This window comes from Buceros rhinoceros, unplaced genomic scaffold, assembly GCF_000710305.1.
Source record: "Buceros rhinoceros silvestris isolate BGI_N320 unplaced genomic scaffold, ASM71030v1 scaffold15605, whole genome shotgun sequence".
NCBI lineage: Eukaryota > Metazoa > Chordata > Aves > Bucerotiformes > Bucerotidae > Buceros > Buceros rhinoceros.
In genome coordinates this window covers 1-19,091 of record NW_010414688.1, presented here as the reverse complement: position 1 = coordinate 19,091, position 19,091 = coordinate 1, and the positions used below count along the sequence as shown (strand labels likewise).

The 19,091-nt window shown below is 48.3% G+C and overlaps 1 protein-coding gene across 1 annotated transcript; it reads right to left on the bottom strand.

Annotated features, from left to right (window-relative positions):
- Window positions 1–631: 631 nt before the first annotated feature.
- LOC104494360 (inositol 1,4,5-trisphosphate receptor type 1-like) lies at window positions 632–18,738 on the bottom strand (the record flags this gene model as incomplete). The annotated part of the gene is made up of 16 exons (XM_010137175.1): window positions 18,603–18,738; window positions 17,188–17,242; window positions 16,102–16,267; window positions 15,834–16,004; window positions 14,862–14,927; window positions 13,908–14,045; window positions 12,238–12,363; window positions 11,665–11,865; window positions 9,911–10,162; window positions 9,254–9,379; window positions 8,407–8,535; window positions 4,494–4,614; window positions 3,724–3,908; window positions 2,299–2,447; window positions 1,232–1,343; window positions 632–731 (listed from the first exon to the last, which is right to left on the bottom strand). Coding segments are annotated over exons 1-16 (2,152 nt in total), but the record flags the coding sequence as incomplete, so codon positions are not given.
- Between the last annotated feature and the right edge of the window lie 353 nt (window positions 18,739–19,091).

The following is a 19,091-nucleotide window of genomic DNA, read 5'->3' as shown; positions in this document are numbered from 1 at the left end:
AAGAGCGTTCCTGACAGGGCAGGGAGCACAGCAGCGGCCATCCCTACCCTTCGGGCATTTTCCTAGGAGCCTCCCGCTCCCTCCTGGCGCTGCGGTGTGCTCAGCTGGGCATGCTTGGGTGACAGCCCACACGTGCACACCCACACGTGCGCAGCCTCCCCACTCCTTTCACTCCCCCTCTTGCCTCTGGCTGGGCTGGCACAGAGCACTCTGTTCTGCTCCCTCGTCCTCCTCGCTCCCAGCTTGGCTGGCCAAAGCAGAGCTGGTGTGTGACACCGTGGCTGGCCGGTCAGGCGATGCTATGAGTTCCTCTGCTGCTGCAGCATCCCTCCCTCGCAGCTGCAGCTATGGCTACCGCTCTAATTTAGCGCTGTCATGGAACTGTCTGACCTCTAGAGTTTTTCCCTTTTTGTGCTGTGAATCCAGCACTACTCTAACCCTACTGCAAGTGAGAACTGGACGTGAGACACCATTTGCTCCTGGGCACAGACTCCCAGTTGCAGCAGCTCCACACCACTGCCTCCCCCAGTCCCAACAGCCAGTTCTCAGTTGCTGGTGGGCACACTCAGAGGGAGGGCACGTCGCTCTGGACAGCTACCGTTAGGCGAGGTAATAACCTGGCTGGGGATACCTTCGATTAGGATTTTGAGATTGGCTGTTGGAGTCTTTAGATACACAAACACAGGGGCATACACACGCTCCTCTGATGCCAGCGGAGAATAGGGCTGTGCCTACAGAGAAATGTTCTCAGCAAGACAGAGGAGCTGTATGTAGGAAAGGGAAGGAAAAACAAACATGGGGGGTGTACAGACAGTTTCCATCTATAATTCACACCAAGATGATGACTAAGATGTATATAAATTAAAAAACTATAAAATACCATCTTGTTGCAAGGTTACATGACCTGACGAAGAGTCACCTAGACCCAGAAAGCAGATAAAGAGGTTATATCTTTCATAAGAAGGTAATGAAATTTAATATTTTTACAGTGCCAGCAACTGCAGGAATTAGACTTAAACTTGCAAGTCTAAAGTGGAAAAGCAACAGAAACAAGCTTACCTTTCAAATTGTATCTGAAGTTATTGGTTGACTAAAACCATTTTGTTCCTGAAGCAGTACAGAAGTGCTTACACATACAAAACACAGCTCGAGAGAGCGACAATTTTATTTTCCTTTACTGAATAATAAAGACAGCGTTTAACACGGAACGATGAACTGTAAGTTACGTTACCTTTTCTCCATAGCCTCTATCTTTGGTCATCATTTCCCTGAGCGTCTGTAATACTTTAATACACAGTTTCTCCTCATTCTCCTCTAGCAGCTGTTTAGTGTGCTTTATTAACCTGAAAACAACCAATTGCGGCTCCGTTTAGTACTAACATTCTAAAAACGGGCTAAGATATATGCGGCTATCTTACTTAATTGGTTTAAGCTGCAAATGAGTTTTATTATCATCCCATTACACAACCATCTTGGGGACGTTCAAGAGCAACATTTACCCAGCTACCACGGGCACTGGTGAAGCTGCGAGGGAAGCTGCATCCCCCGGGAGGAGGACAGCCAGGTAGAACCCCCGGACTGCAGGCAGAAAGGAACCGGGGGAAGCGCAGGGGGATTTGGGCCCTGCTGGTCCTCCAGAACAAGCACTTCACAGTAAGAAAGAAAACTGTTCCAGATGCTTGGCTGTTAAGAAGCATACTGAGTGTCCTGGATAGCGCTGTTAGAAACCCATCCTACCAGGAGCTGTTTGTTGTGCTGGTACCTCCTAAACTCCATAACCTCCCTCTAGAATCCACCCTCCCAGCAGGTGGGTCTGAGAAGCTGGGTTCTGCTCTCAACCGCCCCCCAAACCGCCCGGCAATCCTTCCTTTTCTTTCCCTCTAATACAGGCAGCACCTACAGCACCTACAACTGATTCTGACACTCGCCCAGCACCAAGTGCTCCATGATGAAGCATCTTGCAAACAGGACTAGTGTTGAAGGCAGGGAGAGAACAACAGGGATCAGCTCAAAGCTTCTTTACACATTTCTACTACTGTTCACCACACTTGTATCCTGCAGTAAACGCGCAAATTTTTGAGCATTAGCCGAGTCTTTCCTCACCCCTTAAGAGCTTTTTTTTTCCCCCTCCCTCCAAGGACGAATTGCATTGACTATACCATGAAACACTGCACTTCACAAGCACTTCAAAGCATATGAAGCATTTCCCAAGCTGGGCCAGAGGGCATGGGAAAATTGGGGAAAAAGCAAAATCTAAACCCTCTCCCGACAAGCCAGACTTCATTCAAGACAACTCACTTGCAAATGAAACCTCCGCTTTCACATTTCCTCCTCGCATCCGTGTTCTCTGGGAAGAGCAGTTCAGGCCTATGAAGCACGTCTACCAGTACCGACAGCTCTGCCTGGACGAGGGGCCGCAGGCGGTCCTCTAAAGCTGATACTATGTCCTAGAATATAACCACATCCAGATTAAAACCACCACTGAATACATCTGAACTTATACACAAATTAACTCACAAACTCCAAAAGAGGGACAGAACAGTTAGGTCCATCCTGCCTCGATAAACTAAAGACCTCAGAGTCTGGTCTGGTAAGACTTTCAGTTTAATAGTTGTCTTTAAAAGGGAAGCTCTGTTTTCCAGCAGTCCTCCAAACGACTTAGTTCCCCTACCCTCCCCCTCTTTGTTAACATGGAAGAAAAAAAAAAAGCAGTTTTGTAGCTGCACTGAAACTCTGTGTTAATGATCAGGGCATTGATGCTTACACAAACTGACAAAAAAGTACTACTGTTAAAATGATGCAAAACCACTATTCCCTCAATGTTTGGAAAGCTGTAGCTACCTTAAAAAAGAAGCTGCATTTATCCTGATACTAAAGCAGAAAATACCGGGATACCTGAGAAACCAGAGAAGAAGTTTAATCAAATTGAAGTGGACAAATTGGAATGGATAAAGAGGGAGAAGCTGCTTCCGTGAGACGGGGCTGGGCAGTGATCTGATGTTGCATAATGTCAGTTTACATAAAGTCAGAACCATTTGCCAGAAAAAGCTTTTGGGCAGCAAATGAACTGTCAGAAGGGTAAAGGTGGTGTTCTGAATTTCATCTGGTATAAAAACGGCCTTATTGAACTGCCCATGGAACTGGACACCGCACAGAGCCGTAACACGACAGCTCCTGTTTCGGACATCAAGTGTTATGTTTTGATAGGCAGCTTCAGCCAAATGGCTGGAGGGGCTGGCACATTGGCACAGCTGTGGCTGCAGCTGGCTCACGAGGAACCGGCACATCTCTATTTCAAGCTCTGCGGCAGTTTCCAGGCAGCGCTGTGGCACATTTCATTGTACCGATAGTTTTGGTGCACAAGGAGCAGAGCTCTGGAGGAGTGCGGAAGGCTGTGCTGATGACAAAGTCCTGCCTTGTCAAAGAACACAAAATAAAGGCAGAAGAAGAATGCTTCAAGTACCCCTAGATTAACCTCTCCTAGGATGAGCACTCCTACACCCGTTAGCCGTGCACGTTCAGTGACCTGACTTGGTACAATGGTTGGCATTTGATTTCACAGGACTATTACAGTACTATTATATTCAGAATCAGGTAATTTGATCATCCTGTGGCACTTGCGCTAGTTAATTCCCGAACATCTTTCTGCTCGGTAAATCCCTCCTCTTGTGCAGGCACGCAGGGAGGTGCTGAGCAAAGGAGGAAGGGCTGCTGGGCAGTCACCTGTAATCGCTCAATTATGTTCCGGTAATCCCTGGAGGCAGCGAGCACTGAGTCTCTGCGGGCAGCATTCCTCGCTGTCATTCGCCAGTTCATCGCCGTCTTCTGCACGATGTTATGAGATTTCAGGAAGAGGTTGTTGACCTGACTGTCCAAGTCCACAGGAATCGCAATTGCTCGGCTTTTTGCTGCAACAAGCAAAAGTAAGAACTGACTCCTCCAGCCCATGCGTTACAACCAGCGCCAGAGCAAGACAACCTCTGCTTGCAATTCCGTGTGCGATCTCAACAGCGCACTGCTCAGACCTCTACAAGTATTTAAAGGCTTTCACACCTCGGCGCTGGTTACTGGCTTTGGAGCGTGGGAGTAGGAACCTGTCCTCACACACACACATGCTGCCAGCATCTCATGCTGACACACACGGACACCTCTCCAACAGAATCTGACCTCGTATCCGCTACAAATCACTCGTCTGGCTACCAGAAGTGGAGCAAATTACCGAGAGGAGTGGCACAAAACTATTTCCCAGCTGCAGATCAGCAGGGCTGCAGAGAGTTTTGAGGTTAAACAGAGAAAGCGCTTCAGGTTACGGTGACACCACCTCGTGCTCAACCGCGACAAGTGGCTTTCCTCTGTGCCTCAGCTCTCGGTTATGGGCAAGTGGCACCTGCGGGACGTGCAGCGCACTTGGGCTTTGGGAGGATGGCATGTCAGCAGCAACTACTGGATGACCGTGTCTGCAGCAGTCCGTTCTGATGACGTCCATTCCTTACCTACATCTGAGAGGACCCGAATGCAGCTTTCCACCGAGGCCTTCTGGCTGGGCATTAACCAGTTGCAATGGTACACTCTGAACACGCCCTGCAGCAACTGCACGAACACGGGCTGGCGAGTCTAGAACACAAGGTTAAAGAAAAGTCAAACTCATGACGCCATTTTGAGATGTACCAGCATCACCTTGAGGTAACACCAGTTACCAGCTCCAGCCACTGCTCTCTGCACACCAGTCATTTCTAACTGGGCTGCATCCACTTGCTCGGCAGCTCCGCGTTGTAGACAGCGTATCTACCACACCATCAGGGGCTGAATGGGAAGGGTGGGAACCACCGCTGGAAGGGAAGCATTAAACAGAGAGCTTCTAAAGCGTAAAGCCTCAGTAACTGAAGCTTGACTAAGCAAAGGAAATAAGCAGCCATCTCCCTCTGTTTAATCAGAGCCATCAGCAAACCTGGCACAGAGATCCTGCTGTTAACGTTGACCAGCAGCTGACTCAACAGTCCGCAGGTAAATGGGACTTCGCTCTAGACTAAACGACAGCACAGCTCCAAGAGTTGGAAACTCATCGTTTTGAGTACTATTAGCTAGTATCTAAGGTACTGCTGAAACCAGCTCTGTGTGTGGGTTGGAACACAGTAGCAGTTAGTGGTAAACACCACAGCTACCATGGATCAGCCAAAACTGAGGCGTGGGTTTCAGCCCTCAGTCTCACAAGGTGATCTTCCACTATAGGTAGGTGAGCTACTCCAGCACACACCAGCTTCGTTCTTTCATCTTTGGAACACCCCAACAGCAGCAACCAAAACTCCCTGTTGGGTTTGTACAGCAATTACTTAGTACAACAACTCTTTCTACCTATAGAGGAAAGAGTATTTTAAATATTTCAAATGAACCTAGACTGGGAGGGAATACCCCGTGTCCCTGGGTCTACTAGCCATGGGAGGTTTCTACCAGCTAAATGAACTACACCACGGTGCAAAGCCCACGAGACGTAGGAAGCAGTGACACAATACCTCTTTCACTCTGGTCAAGATTAACGCCTGCTTGTAAGAAAAAAGCGTAGTTAGATGAAAAAGTCAAAACTATTAGGTAATGAAATCTATTAGGTCAATTCAAATAACACCATTACGAAACACAGAAAAGGAGAATCAAAATTCAAGAACCAAAAAAGATGAGGAGGCGAATACCTATCACCTTTCTAGGAATATGCCAAACACCAAAACCGTGGCAGGCAGCAGTGCTCTAAGGGCACTGACAATACCTGCACTTTTGGATTTAACCCACCGGCGTCTTCCGTTCAGTTCACGTTTAAAGACTTTTTCGTCTTACAAAGCTTCAAAAAAAACACTTGACTTGCTTAAACTAGGTCAATAAATCGAGTAAGGAATTTACTCCGTGTTCCACTACTCCTGTGAAGGAAAGCCTTGGGCAGCAGCACCCTTAGGAGGCACACAGGTAAAACAGTACTTGTTAAAGCGGAGAAGTTCTGGACAGCTGTTCCTTGGAAGGACATATTTATGTTCTCCTAATTTTGTATTATTTGAACTGCACGACAGATGCACAAGTGTTCCTTGAACAAGCAAGGCTGCTCCTGACTCAAAGGAGGTGCAGATTAAGTTGAACAAGCCATAACACGAAAGAGCATGAGACAAGAGGCAGCTCACATGGGAAGAAACGAGATGACAAGGTGCAGCAGGAAGGACAGGGAGCAACTCAGTCCAAAGGAGAGTAGCAACTGTCCCTCGCCTGCAGAGCCAGCAGCACTGGAGCGGGCAGCAGTGGCTGCAGACCGCCCTGCAGCATCAGACAGGAGGGAAAAATCCCACCTGGAGGAGAGGGACAGCAGCCAGGTGGTCCAACGGGCTGTTCTCCGCAGACAGGAGAGACCCTGGTCATGGGCAAGAGCCCTGACAGGCAGAAAGAGGGAGAGAAACAGAGCTTTTAACTTAGGGGTGTAGGGGAAAGACGAGTCTAGGGTAAAACAGATCTCAGATGAGATGGTAGAAGAGAGGTGAACTGTTACCTTATCCTGCTAGAAAAGGGAGAGATTGAGAAACTGAAGAAAAGCTGCTGACATAAAATTAACCAAGGGCTAAAATAACGAAGGCCAGGAAGTGTATTCAAATGCCGTACGCTCAGAGACGATGATTAAAAGCGTGACAGGCAGGGTATACGGCACAGAGGGAAGAGAGGAGGGCAGAGCCCCCAGGGACAAGGCCAGCTTGACCTCAATTTCTCATTTCTTTTGATGAAGTTTTGACAAACTCACACGGAGGCTGATGCCTGGAGAGCAGCTGACACTTGGAAGTCACACGAGAAGCAAATCAATTGCTGGACTACTCAGACTTGCACGAGTTAAGACACAAACCTAACAAAGCTGCTCAGCCCAAACACGGCTGTCACAGCTCTCTGGGCTCTTGCGGGCAATGCCACAGTTTGGTAGTTCTAGAGTATCTGAGCCGACCTCAAGCACAGCTCTGCTGCTTTCAGTGCGACTCTCCCCTTGTCTGCCTAAGGAGGGCTGTCTGCAGCTGGGGGACGCAGAGCTGTGAGTGCTCAAGGGCTGGTAGACTGGCCAGCGGTCACACAGACGTGGGCCGAGTACAGGTCCTGACTCAAGGAGGGCAGAGATACAGGGAGTCAAGGAGGCAAACGCAGGAACATCACGGCTCACAGCGAGCAGGAAGAAGCCGGTACCTGGTGCACAGTCACACAGCTTTCCACACGCTTCCCGGGAGCTCTGCAGCCACCCAGGCAGCCCAGCACGATCCAAAGGGTTGGCGTAAATTCCTCAATGAGGGACTGACCATCAAATTGCCAGATGCTCTTCACGGCCACTGTGGGAAGCAGGAGCCTCCCCTAACCTGCCGCCAGTTACATTCCATTGCAGACCCAGAGCCTGCACTGCGAACAACCGCCTTTGGCACGAGGTTGCATCAAGTTCCAACAGCTTCCACACTCGAACTTCTGACAGCCCTGCCAGGCACCTGACCACTCCACCCACACTCCTCCCAAAAAGTGACGGGTGCATAAAAGAATGATGTTATCTTTGTGCTGCAACACAAATATTAGGACAATGGCCTGACGCTGCTGTTCTGCAGTGCCAGCCTCTACCTTCTGTCACTTCACAAACGGTCCGTGCTTCTCCTCCACATTTCCCCAACTTTTGAAGAGGACAAAGGTTATTCAGCTCAATGAAGCACACTAGAGCTTTTGGATGTTTTTTGGTTTTAAAGGAAATTACAAACTTCCTGTAATAACATGTTTTCTTTCAACACCATTCTTCGGTCACCCTTGCACCCTCTGTAATGTGACACTCTCCTCCTGTCCAGAAAGCTGGCCACCAAACCTTCATCTTCCTTCTCCACGTCACTCTGGAGAACTCCGTGCTGCTGCTACTGCTCTGCCCCTGTTAGACAGCCTACATGCCAAACCACCGCTGAGCAAACCTGCTCCTTTGCTTTCCTACACCTGCCCACATCATCCCAGTTCAGCTGTGCTCTGATCTATGGCCACAAAGAGGATGACCAGCACCCTCCGATGCAACTGCAACACCTCACAGGGACAAATCTTTCATTTCCCTACTTGCAGGGTGAGTTCCTCCCCCGGAACCTGCTAACAACAGGTAGAAACTCTCCAACAGACCTGTGTGGTCTCAGTGGCTGTGGAGTTGAATCTGCTAATCAAGCGATGTGACTCTTCAGCTTCTCTAGAACAACGCTTGTGCTCTGATCTATGATCTTTCCACTTCTACAGCAAAGGAAACACGCTGACCACGAGGAGTAGGTAACTGTGCCCCCAGTACAAGCGCACGCATGTTCCATTTAACTGCTAAACAGATCCAAAGCGGAATGAACATAATTGCACTGGCAGCGTATTTTCATTTTCTGCCTCTCTACACCTCCCTACCTGCAAAGTCGTGCTCTGGTCAGAGAACGGGGAGCTGAAGAAAGTGGTGACTATGCTCATCACGATCTCGGTGACATACTTCTCCAATATGGAGTCGGCGTGCTTTCTGTCGCTGGTGTTGTTACATGCCTGCAAGACAATTCATTCCTAGGTCAGCAGCAGCTCAGTCAGGAAAGATAAATAAGTGTTAGAGCCTGGAATTCTTGATTTCGCACTGTTCTAGTCACAGCACTTCCCTGCCACTGTGAGATTTATGACACCCGGATCTCTGGGTCTGCAGCAGCCACAAAAGCAGATGCCCAACACCATTACTGTTCTAACGGGCTGGCGTGTGGCGTGTTTAGGAAGGAGGGAAAAACCCAGAGTGCCTTACAGGAAAGAAAGTAGTAGGGCAGGGAGGACTGAGGTGTAAGGCTTTCATATGGGAAAATACTTGGAATCCCGGGCAAAAAGCCATATGGCCAAACAAATGCCAAGCTTAGAAAAAATGTGTCCTGACTTGCCAAAAATCGTCAACTATTGCTTGGGAAGGAGCTCACTTACCCTGGCCAGAGAAAGTGAGCCAGGTGGCAGGGCAGAAAAAGGCACTAGACAAAGGAGCAGGGTGTGGGGCTTTTCTGAGGGGTGTTTTGTTTTGTTTTTCTTTTTGAAAGGAAAATATTAATGTGTTCCATGGAATATGACTAATGAAATCCACAGGCGTAAGGAAAAGAAGGCACAAATAAATTTGACGGAACACAGTACTCAGGGCATTTATTGCCTTGATGCACCGGTAGATCTTATCCCTGCTGCTCTATACTAAAGAGGTTCATTTGAATTCAGTTTCTAGATACAGAAATCACATTACCCGACAGATGTCAAGCAGGAAGTTCTCAAATAGCTTCCACATATGATTACTGGTGTAAATCTCTTTCATTTCCACTTCTGTGTCCACATAGCAATGATTCAAAAAGTTGATGTATGCAATTTTGACCTAAAAGTAGGGGGGAAGAAAAAGCCACTAAAAAATAAAATGCTGAACGGTACTGTGAATGAATATCACATTAAAACTGCAACATAAATCATTTGTAATTCTACTTCTTTTATTTAAGCACTGGTGAAATTTAATGCCATGAATAGCAAGACACCATCCAATAAAAAACACCGGGATTACTGCAGACAACACGTCAGCATCATAATCATTTCCAGTTCTGCAGAACCATCTGTTCCAGGTTAGCAGCACACTCCATAAACCTCTCTGCCTCGAGAACCCTATAAAACAACCAAGTGCAGCATCACAGCCCCGTTTTCAGGGCAAGGAAACAAGTATAAAAGGATTTATTTTAGCTATGCGGATTGACTGGGGTTGCCGACAGCAGAGCCAGGGAAGGAATCCAACCTCCCAGCTCACTGTCCACCTGCACCACCGCCCTTCCCGCGCCAGACGCAGCAGTGTCGGCTCCCTCTGACCCAAAGCCAGCACATTTCAAACGCATACAGGCCAGAGCCTCCGGAGAGCCCTCACCTCAGGTATGCAATCCTCGTGGGTCACTACCCTAACGATGTCATCCAAGGGAAGGAGGGAGTTGCACTTTATTTCAGTGTAGACATTTTTGCCTTCCGTGCATACCGCGAGCAGCTCGACCAGGTGGATGTGGTACATCAGTGGGCTGTTTTCATCCATCCGATCCCTCTCTGACCTCATCATTTGCACCAAGGTCTGGAAGGAGGCTCTGTCGTTGTAAAACACTAGGACGTCTTCTCCCGCATTCACCAGCTACCGGGAAAGAACACCGCTCCATCAGCAGATCAAAGCCGTGCACCTCCCCGCAGCATCCTCCCCTAATCCGAGGGCTGACTGTCACCATGCAAATCCCAATTAGCTGTTCTTTAGCCACTTAAAAGGAGCACAGCCCACCAAGGCAGCTGGGCGTTCAGCCCCCTTGTGCTCCTTCACAGGAGAGAGGGCTCAACTATGACATTTTGTCGTAAAGAATTTACCACTTCTGAACTGCTGGAGAACTTCAAAGCCACTCCAACTGACTGCTCAGACAGGAGTTGTGCCAAGAAGCTCGTGACTTTCCATTGTGCTTTTTATTTCGCTTATATTGCCTCAGCTGACTTTTAATACAGCTAAGCTGCAGACATACCGATTTGGTCAGAGAGACGCCCCGGGGGCACGCCGGGTGGGAGCATTGCGGGGCTCAGTAATTCCACCCTTCTGAACAAACACCAGCAATGTTCCAAGGCTAGCGAGTGACACGAAGTCACACACTGAAGATTTCTATCAGCTTCACATTTGAGACCCAGATGGCCACATTTTCAGAGCTATTCAGACCTCCAGTAACTGTATGAAGGAGGAACGAGCAAACTGAGACCTGCTGCAGGCTGGGCCCTCCTGAGCAGGCAGCCAGAGGATCTGGGGCTGTCAGCCCACAGGGTTTGCAGCAAACAGCAAGATAAAACGTAGGAGGCAACCCCTGAGGCAACACCCTTTTCTCAGAGGCTGCTGAGCCCTGTAGAAGCCAACTGCGTCTCACGAACTCAACTCCACATTGAGAAGCTCACAAAACCATTTTCTGAACTGAACGACAAAATATGGAAGACCTTTCATCAGTCTAGTAGGACTGAGACACAAAAGCCAGAACATGACAAATCTGATCCTTGGGCTCCCCCTGCTGAGGAGGCCAATAAAAATCCTGTCAGATGCGTGAATACGCTGCCACACAGATCACATCCAACCTAAAGGGATTCATTCACCCTTCTCTTAGTTCTCCCCTTCTATCTTGACACCCCAATTTCCCAGCTACCCACACACCTCAGTCTCCAAGGAGCCTCAGACTTCTCCCCTTTCGCAGTTCAATAGGTGAATATGTAGGGCTTGGTAAGATAAGAAACTCCCACCAAAATACTGCCATGGTAGAGATTTCCTTCTGCATTAGTGCTCTTGAAACTAAACTACTTCTCTTGCTGCCAGTTTTGCTAGAGGAAGGCGCCCTTGCTTCCCAGTCCCTCTGAAGGGCAGACTGTGTAGAAGCCTGGACAGTAACTGCTAAGTGTCACTAACGAGCGACCGCTCGTTACACCCACGGGGGAAGCGCTCAGAGCGTTCGGTCACAGAAAGCCTGTGCTTTCTGGCAGCTGTATGCTCTTTTTGCATTGCAGGAGCTAACTGTCAGCTTCTTGGCAGCCCCTGAAGCGAGAGGATCAATGTGTCATGTTCACCAAATGGTATGTGAAAACTTCTGTTCAGACCTTGCACATCTCTGCAGCTCTCACCTCAGCCATTACCATATCTTGGCATTTCTTGATGAATTTCCCTTCCGCCTTGACAATTGTCTGCAGGAACTTGATGTACTGAACATTTCTGCCATGTGTTTCGATACAGTGGACAAAGTGTTGAACAACGCGCTCGTTAATCTCACTGCAAAGCTGGAAGTTGTTCATGAAAATGTGCTGCATCGTTACCGCTTCCAGAATCTAATGGAGGGGATGAAAGAAAGAAAGAAATTAGAAAATAAACCAACTCCAAACTCACACAGAGGTCAGGATAAAGTCAACACTCCTACAGGGTGCAGGGCTGAAAAAACACAGTTCTGAGGACCTGATCTCTCAAACGACAGCTCATACCTAAGCTGGCTTTCAGCCCACTTCAGCCTCTTGAACTTTCTATACTGAAACAGGCCTGTACAAACAGATCTTACCAACTTTTGAGAGTTTTAGTACAAAAACAAACTGTGACCCCTTCAACCGGTCCTGCATCAGAACAGGCCCAGAGGCAATCACCACAGACAACCCATTCTCTTCTCTCGCTAGAAAAATCCAGAGATCATGGCATGAGGCGATTCTTACCCCTGGGTTAAGGAACAGGTTTATGTGCTTGTGCAGCAGTGCCTGGTTCTGTTGGTTCCCAGCACAAAAGTTCTGTAAAAACTCGTGTGCAAGCTTCATTATCTCCTGCATCCTCGTGTCTTCAGCCTGCGACGGCATGACAAATAAGGTGGGGTTAAAAGAGAATCCGAATGTTCACTTTGAGATGAGTCTGGAGGAGCCACAGCTCCAGCTCTGCAAGGGAACTGTCACGTCTCTCTCACACTCCAAAGAAAAACAAACCTCCACCCAGTTCGCAGACATTAGGGATGAGTTTGGCCTGCCTCAAAGTTTTAAAGAGCATCAAAAACAAAGACCATAACAGAAATTACAGTAGTTTCTTCTCTAAAATCACATACTCCACAGCCGAGCCTGCCAGCAACGTGCTTTAGTCACTTTTACGCCTCTGAACACAGCAGTACGTTGGCCAAGCCACACACCAGGCGGCTGCACAGAGCTGCCATGTTCCACTGAAACGCCATTCAGCCGCGACAGAGAGGTAGCTCATGGCAAAGGAGAGATGGAAAGTTGTTACAGCACCAGTTAAACCCAGTTGGTATTTACTGGAATCTGAACACCACTTGCATGTTTCCAAGCGCAGCTGAGGAAGCGGTGCCTTTCCTCTGACATCAGTGTGGATCACCACTCACTCCACTGACGGTCTAAAGTGCTCTTTGGAAAAATCAGTGTCTGCTTTTATTTTTAAGGAGTCTCACATATTTCCAAGAGCGAAACAGCTTCCACGCTGCCTGTCCAGTACGTATTCACACGTACGGACAGAAAGGTGACAAGAGGTGTGGGAGGCAGGTTTTGCTGCCTTTTTTTTTTTTAGCAAAATATGAAGCAAGACAGCATGAGACTTAGCTTAACATCAATCAAAGCTACTGTCTAGGATTACTGGTTCTCAGAAACCGGCAGAGTTTGGAACAGAGTGACCAGGAAAATGAAGAACTCCCTCCCCTACTCAATGACGAGAACCTGTCAACTGTGACTAATGGGCAGCCGACGTGAAGAACTTAGGGCACACTTCACCAGCACGATGCGGGGCTGGGCAAGCTGAAACTGCGCAGCAGCCCCAACCAAGTGGGCTTCAGACCTCACTGCTGACAGTACCCGGCACTCTGATACGGCTAATTCAGAGCAGCAGACCCCGCCAGGAGAGCCACATGATGTTTATTCATTTCTGAGGGGGATTTTGGCACTCTACAACTGGACATCTCTGCCTAACAACTGGGCAGACGTGCTGATAAACCCCATGGGGAACCAGACACTCTCGTATCCCTCAGAGTTCCCGGGACGGCTGTCATACAGCCACCTCATAGCAGAACGAGGGTCTCACTTCCACTGACACAGCTGAACTTCAAGGCAGTGCACACCTCCCATGAAGAGCTGAGAGTCTTACTCTGAGCTACGATGGACGAGTATTTCTTCAGGAAATAGCACACAACACCGTATATTCAAAAACTTCAACCAAGCACAGTTTACCGAAGCTCCCCATTATTTTTGAACTGTGGATATTTCACAGTCTGAGGCTATATAAAAACACCCTGTGTGAATCCAATACAAAGGTAGAAGATTCAGGAAGAATCAGAGGAGGTATTAAAAGCCCATCAACATGTCAAGAAGCAAGGCAGCACGTGTGGAAACCCAACCTTTTCATAAGGGATCTGCAGCAGTTCCAGCACAACTGCGTGGGCTCCCATGTTCCTCAGGAGTCGCTGCTGCTGCTTACGGCTTTTCCTGACGGAGGCGCTCTCCTGAACGCAGAGCTTGCTGAGCCGCAGCAGGATCTGGAGAAGAGACTCGCTTTAGAGCTGGAAACCTGGAGGTTATTTCAGAGCATGCCAGGTGGCTCCTGGAGAGCAGCAGTGAAATGCACGGACCTGCATCAGAGTCAGGTTTTGGGGTCTAGAGGCAAGGAGCTAAGGCGTGGTTGCTCCCGCAATATCAGTAGAGGTGCAGAAAGGACCATGCTGGAACCTGCCGGGAGCGCGGGGGCAGAAGGCAGCGATGGTGTGCGGCTGCCAGCCCCTCACCACCCCTCTAGGGACACAGCAGCAGTGCAGCCTCTTGCCACTCAGCACAGGCAAGGGTAGCCCCACTCGTGGCATCCCTGACTAGGGCTGGTCCTGCAGAATTCAGCTATGCCAAGCGAACCTGGCATCAGGCTCCACAGTACAGCCACGGGAAGACCATTAGTTCACCCCACAGCAGCGCCAACGCACGCTCTGCGTCTGGTGGTTTTTAAATCAGGTTTCTGCAGCACAGTGGCTTTGAGCGCAAAGTGCTTGGGAGAGGGCAAATTAAACGGCTTCTCCACTTGCTTATTTCCTTTGTAGTCTTCAACAATGAAAATATTGTGTTACCATTGAAACAGCAGCAAGACACAGCGTTTCTCCCTAATGCGTTCTTAAGGAAAGAACACACGTCGCGTTAATTGTATTCCTGGCTTCTCATTCAAGTTGGGAGATGTCATTACTCAGCAAATACTTTCCACAGTGGAAGAGTGACTCAGACTTTCCGGGGTGCCTCCCTCTGACTGCAGCTCTCCAGAGCTGGGTTACTCATTTACGCTTTCGTCTAACCATCAAGAAGCAAAGCCTTACCTCTTTCACTACCCGGTAGTTGTAGCTGCTGGTACTTTCAGGCTTTTGGGACTTGCTGTGACCTTCCTGAGGATAAGAGCAGACAATCTGTAAGTAGCTTATACTACTGTCTTCATGGAGGCTAAGATGACGTCCCAGGATAGGGCCCACTCTCTTCCTGGAAAGGAGAGTCATCTCCCAGTTTTCTGACACGTGAGAAATACATGTAATTATCCTGTCAGTCACACTGACCTCTATAACAAACCAAGGTGAGGGTGGGATGATGTTACAGACAGCAACCTCCTGTCCTTCCCTTTGCTTGTCACGTTCTGCCTGTAATCAAGCTTCCACCCAAAAAACCCCTTTTCTTACTTTCCCTCTCTATCATTATTAAACACAGACATCACGAGATGCCTCATGATACTATGCACAAGGAAAGCAACAAGTAAAATACTTTCATTTACTTCCAACAATAAACATCCAGAACCCAGGGGCAACTTCTTCAATTCCCTTTTCTATTTGATTGTATATTATGCGGAAGCAAAAGGTGTTTTAATTAGTTCTAAGCCAGATGTTCATGCCAACAAAGTCTCGTATTATCAGGTACAGGTATCTTCTCCTCTGCCATTTAGTCACAGTGCCATGATTCAAACCGCATCCCCTGAACAGCTCACAGCTCTGCCCTTACGTTACCTGAGGTACCTGACCCCACAAAACCCACACAGCCCGTCAGTGCTGAAAGGCCACAACCCGGCAGCCAGAGCACAGCCGAACCAATGGCTCTGTTGGAGCCTGAAGGTGACACTGCAGCACCCACTCGAGACTAAGTGGCCTCCACCAGCTCAGGATCTCCTCTTACTCTTGCCTTAACCTAAGCACCACACAGAGACCTCAGCAGACTGTGTTGTGTGCTGGAAAGATGGGGGTTTGTCACATTTCTGTAAGCAGTCTAAAAAAATAGGAGCACATGAACCGTGCAAACAACCCAATTACCTCTTTCTTCTTGTGTTCGTTTTCACCTTGCACTCCATCCATAGTCTCATCAGGACCTTGGCCTTTGTACACCCAAAGCTCTGATTTCTCCACAATAGACCTCAGCTGGTCCAGATCTTGTTTTATCTGCTTGTAGTTGTCAACATCTTGGCTGGTAACAAGCAGTTGAACCTTATACAAATGCACACCATTAGTCGCAGGAAGGGTTGTCTTTAGCTGCAGGACATACATTCGGATGAGGAATAACGCTCTTACTACACACACATACCTGCTTAAAAGCTTGAAGGACTTCTTGTCTCTGGCTGAAGTGCCGGAAGAGCAGCTGAAGTGCTCCAGACACCAGCGGAGGATAATCGTGCATTGTTAAATGCAACAAAACTCTGAGGAACGTCCTGCCACCATGATCATCCAAATCCAGCGGAGTGTTCTCCTCACTGAAAACAGAGTGCAGCAGTCAACCTCACCCCATTGCTCTAACAGTTCTTGCCTACTCCTGGCACCAAACTTCCTCACTATTTATGAAATAAGGGTCCTACCTCAGTCTCTAGCTTGCAATGCTAAGCATGTCAAGCACTTGAAATCCTCCTCTTCCCTGCACCTCTTTCCTGAGCAGGAAAACCTCATGTTTTGTTTGGGTTTTTTTTTTCCCTATCAGTGCCTCTGAATCTTCCCTATATGCCGCTTCCAACCAAGCCCCCATGTTTACATTAAGAACTCTGGTTATTAATTCTGTAAGCAAACCCCTCTCTCCCCCTTCTGCCTTCCCTTAAGACACTGGTTATCTCAGGCCTACAGAACACAACTGCACCTCTGAGCAGCTTAAGGACAAGCTCAAGTGCTTGGAGTCTGTCAGTGACCTGCTGTCCTGTGATCTAAGAAGGGATAAAAGCTGCTGCAGAAGGAGGGCAGGGATGGAAGGTAGAGCTTGCTTTGTTCGGCCATGCATGTGCAGTTTAATGCTGCATTAACCAAAAAACAACGACAAAACATGTATCCCAGAAGTCCCAGTCCTTGCCTACACAAACTTCCACCGAAGATTTTACTGCAGCTTTCAGCTTAGATGCACTAATCCTTCAATGGGGCTTTCAGCCACACAAGGGAAGCTCTCCCATGAAGATCTGAAGGATCCCTCTGTCCCTCCTCTGCACCCTTTAATGCGAACAGACACTGCTTCGGGCCGTATCAAGGGCACTGCAGGAAAATGAAGCCTGGGCAACTGTGGCAACTGCTTCCAACCTCTTCCCAGTCACCACCTCTCTGTTGGCTGCAATTGGTGCTCCTCGGGACCCCCGAGGGCTGCAGACCAGGAACTCCTGAGCTACTCCTTGATTAGCTCTAGTGAAGAGATACTTGCCTTCCGCCAAAGATCCCCTCGGCTTGTTCTTCAATATGTTCAAAGTCTAGGGCTCCTGAGAAAATAAACAGGACAACTGCGTTGGGGCAGTTGTGCACCAAAGATACTTTCGCAGCCTGAAAACATTTTAAACAAGTGGTGATGTAGGTGTAAGCAAGGGGGTCAGAACGAGCTGAAAAGAATGCTGAGAGATTACTGTAGCAGCTTGCTAAGAAAATACAAGATAAATTAACCTGTTCTCAGTTGCAAACTAAACTGCATAATAAATTCAGCAACACCCAGGCTTATTCCTCTCTTGCCTATTTTTAAGTTGCACCAGCACCATTCAGGTCACCGAAGGAACCTGGTGTCATTCAGGGGGGCCATCCACAAGAAACGCCAAACTTCAGCCTTGAGAAGTTCTGAAGTAATAAACCCAACAACGACAACAAAACCCCTGTGGCTCCATGGACAAAAAGTTCTCTGCATTTTCCAGCGTATGGTTTGTACTCTCACACGCGCACCGACCAGCAATTTCAAGCTCTCAATATTTCAGAAAGATTTGCAAAGGGGAACAAAAGGAGCACGGGGATTTTACATCCTTGCCAAAAGCAGATGAACTTTCTTCCAAAGTTCAGCTCGCAGAGAGAGCTGCCGCTCTCCCCAGCAGCCCGGCTGCGGAGGCCCTGGCACCCCGGGGGCTGCTGGACAGGCAGCCCAAGGAAAAAGGAAACACATCCTCTTTGAAGCAAGATCAAAAGAGGCAGTCCCCTCCCTTTGAAGACTTCACATCTAAACCACATTCTCCTTATCTTTCTCCTTTGCATCTAGAGATACAGCCCCCAAATTGAGAAAGAAAAAGTGTTTGATGTCTAATAAGCTGCACTTTCAAAGCTCAGTTATTCCGACACTGTACGGGTCCTACCTACAGGACACTTTTTCTGCTGGGAAGCGATATAGCAAGTGACAACACCCCACCTGCCCAGTCCACTGTGTCCTCCTTTCAGTTCAGGAGAGTGCTGGGCAAGAGAAGCTCCTCAACAGCTGATTTCCAAACCCTTGTCAGGCAGCAGTGCGATTACTTTGGGGACCCTTCTCCTTCACCCCGAAACATTAATAAAGATTTAATTTGAGGTTGAAGCCAGATCACACATGAGAGTATTTACTTCATGTTTTCTTTAAAGGAGCATCTCAGGCTCTTGGTCACACTTCACACATGGAAACCAGTAGGAGAGAGTACAAATAAACCCGGATTTTGTTTGGGGTATGTGGAAATGATCCCTACTCTGTTACTCCCACTGCTAGCAGGGTCCTCTGCCTCAGTGGGAGCATCCATAGGCCAAAGCAAGAACCTGGATCCATTATCCAATTAGCACCTCTGAGATTAACGACTCCTCCCTAACCCACACAAACTCATTCTCTGCACAGTAACTAACCTGGAACATTAGCTGACATGTCTTGATTACTGCTTCCAGTGGGTGATTCTGACATCTGGGCATTGCTTTCATCAAACTCGTGTTTAAATATACAGAGCAGGCAGGAGATTCTGTAGTCCAGCCTCACATTCAGAATAAACTGGTGGTACAGAAGTAGTAAACATGTTGAAATAACTTGCCCATTTCCAGCACGCATACAATTTACACACAACACAGTGCTACCAACGTGCAAGATCAGAGTACAGATGGGGATCTGACTTGCAGAAGAGGTACACAAACATTTTCTTAAAAATCCCCAGAATTCAGTGTTTCTGGGGGCGATCTCGACAAGCATACACACAGTGATAAACACTGATGAGTAAAACATTTTGGCAGAGTTTTGATCCCTCGATACTGCCCGACGCAGGCACCCTCACTCCACCCCCAGGAAAGGAAAGCAGCATCTCTAGCTCCGTTCTGGAACCAGCAGGGATCCAACAGACCAACACT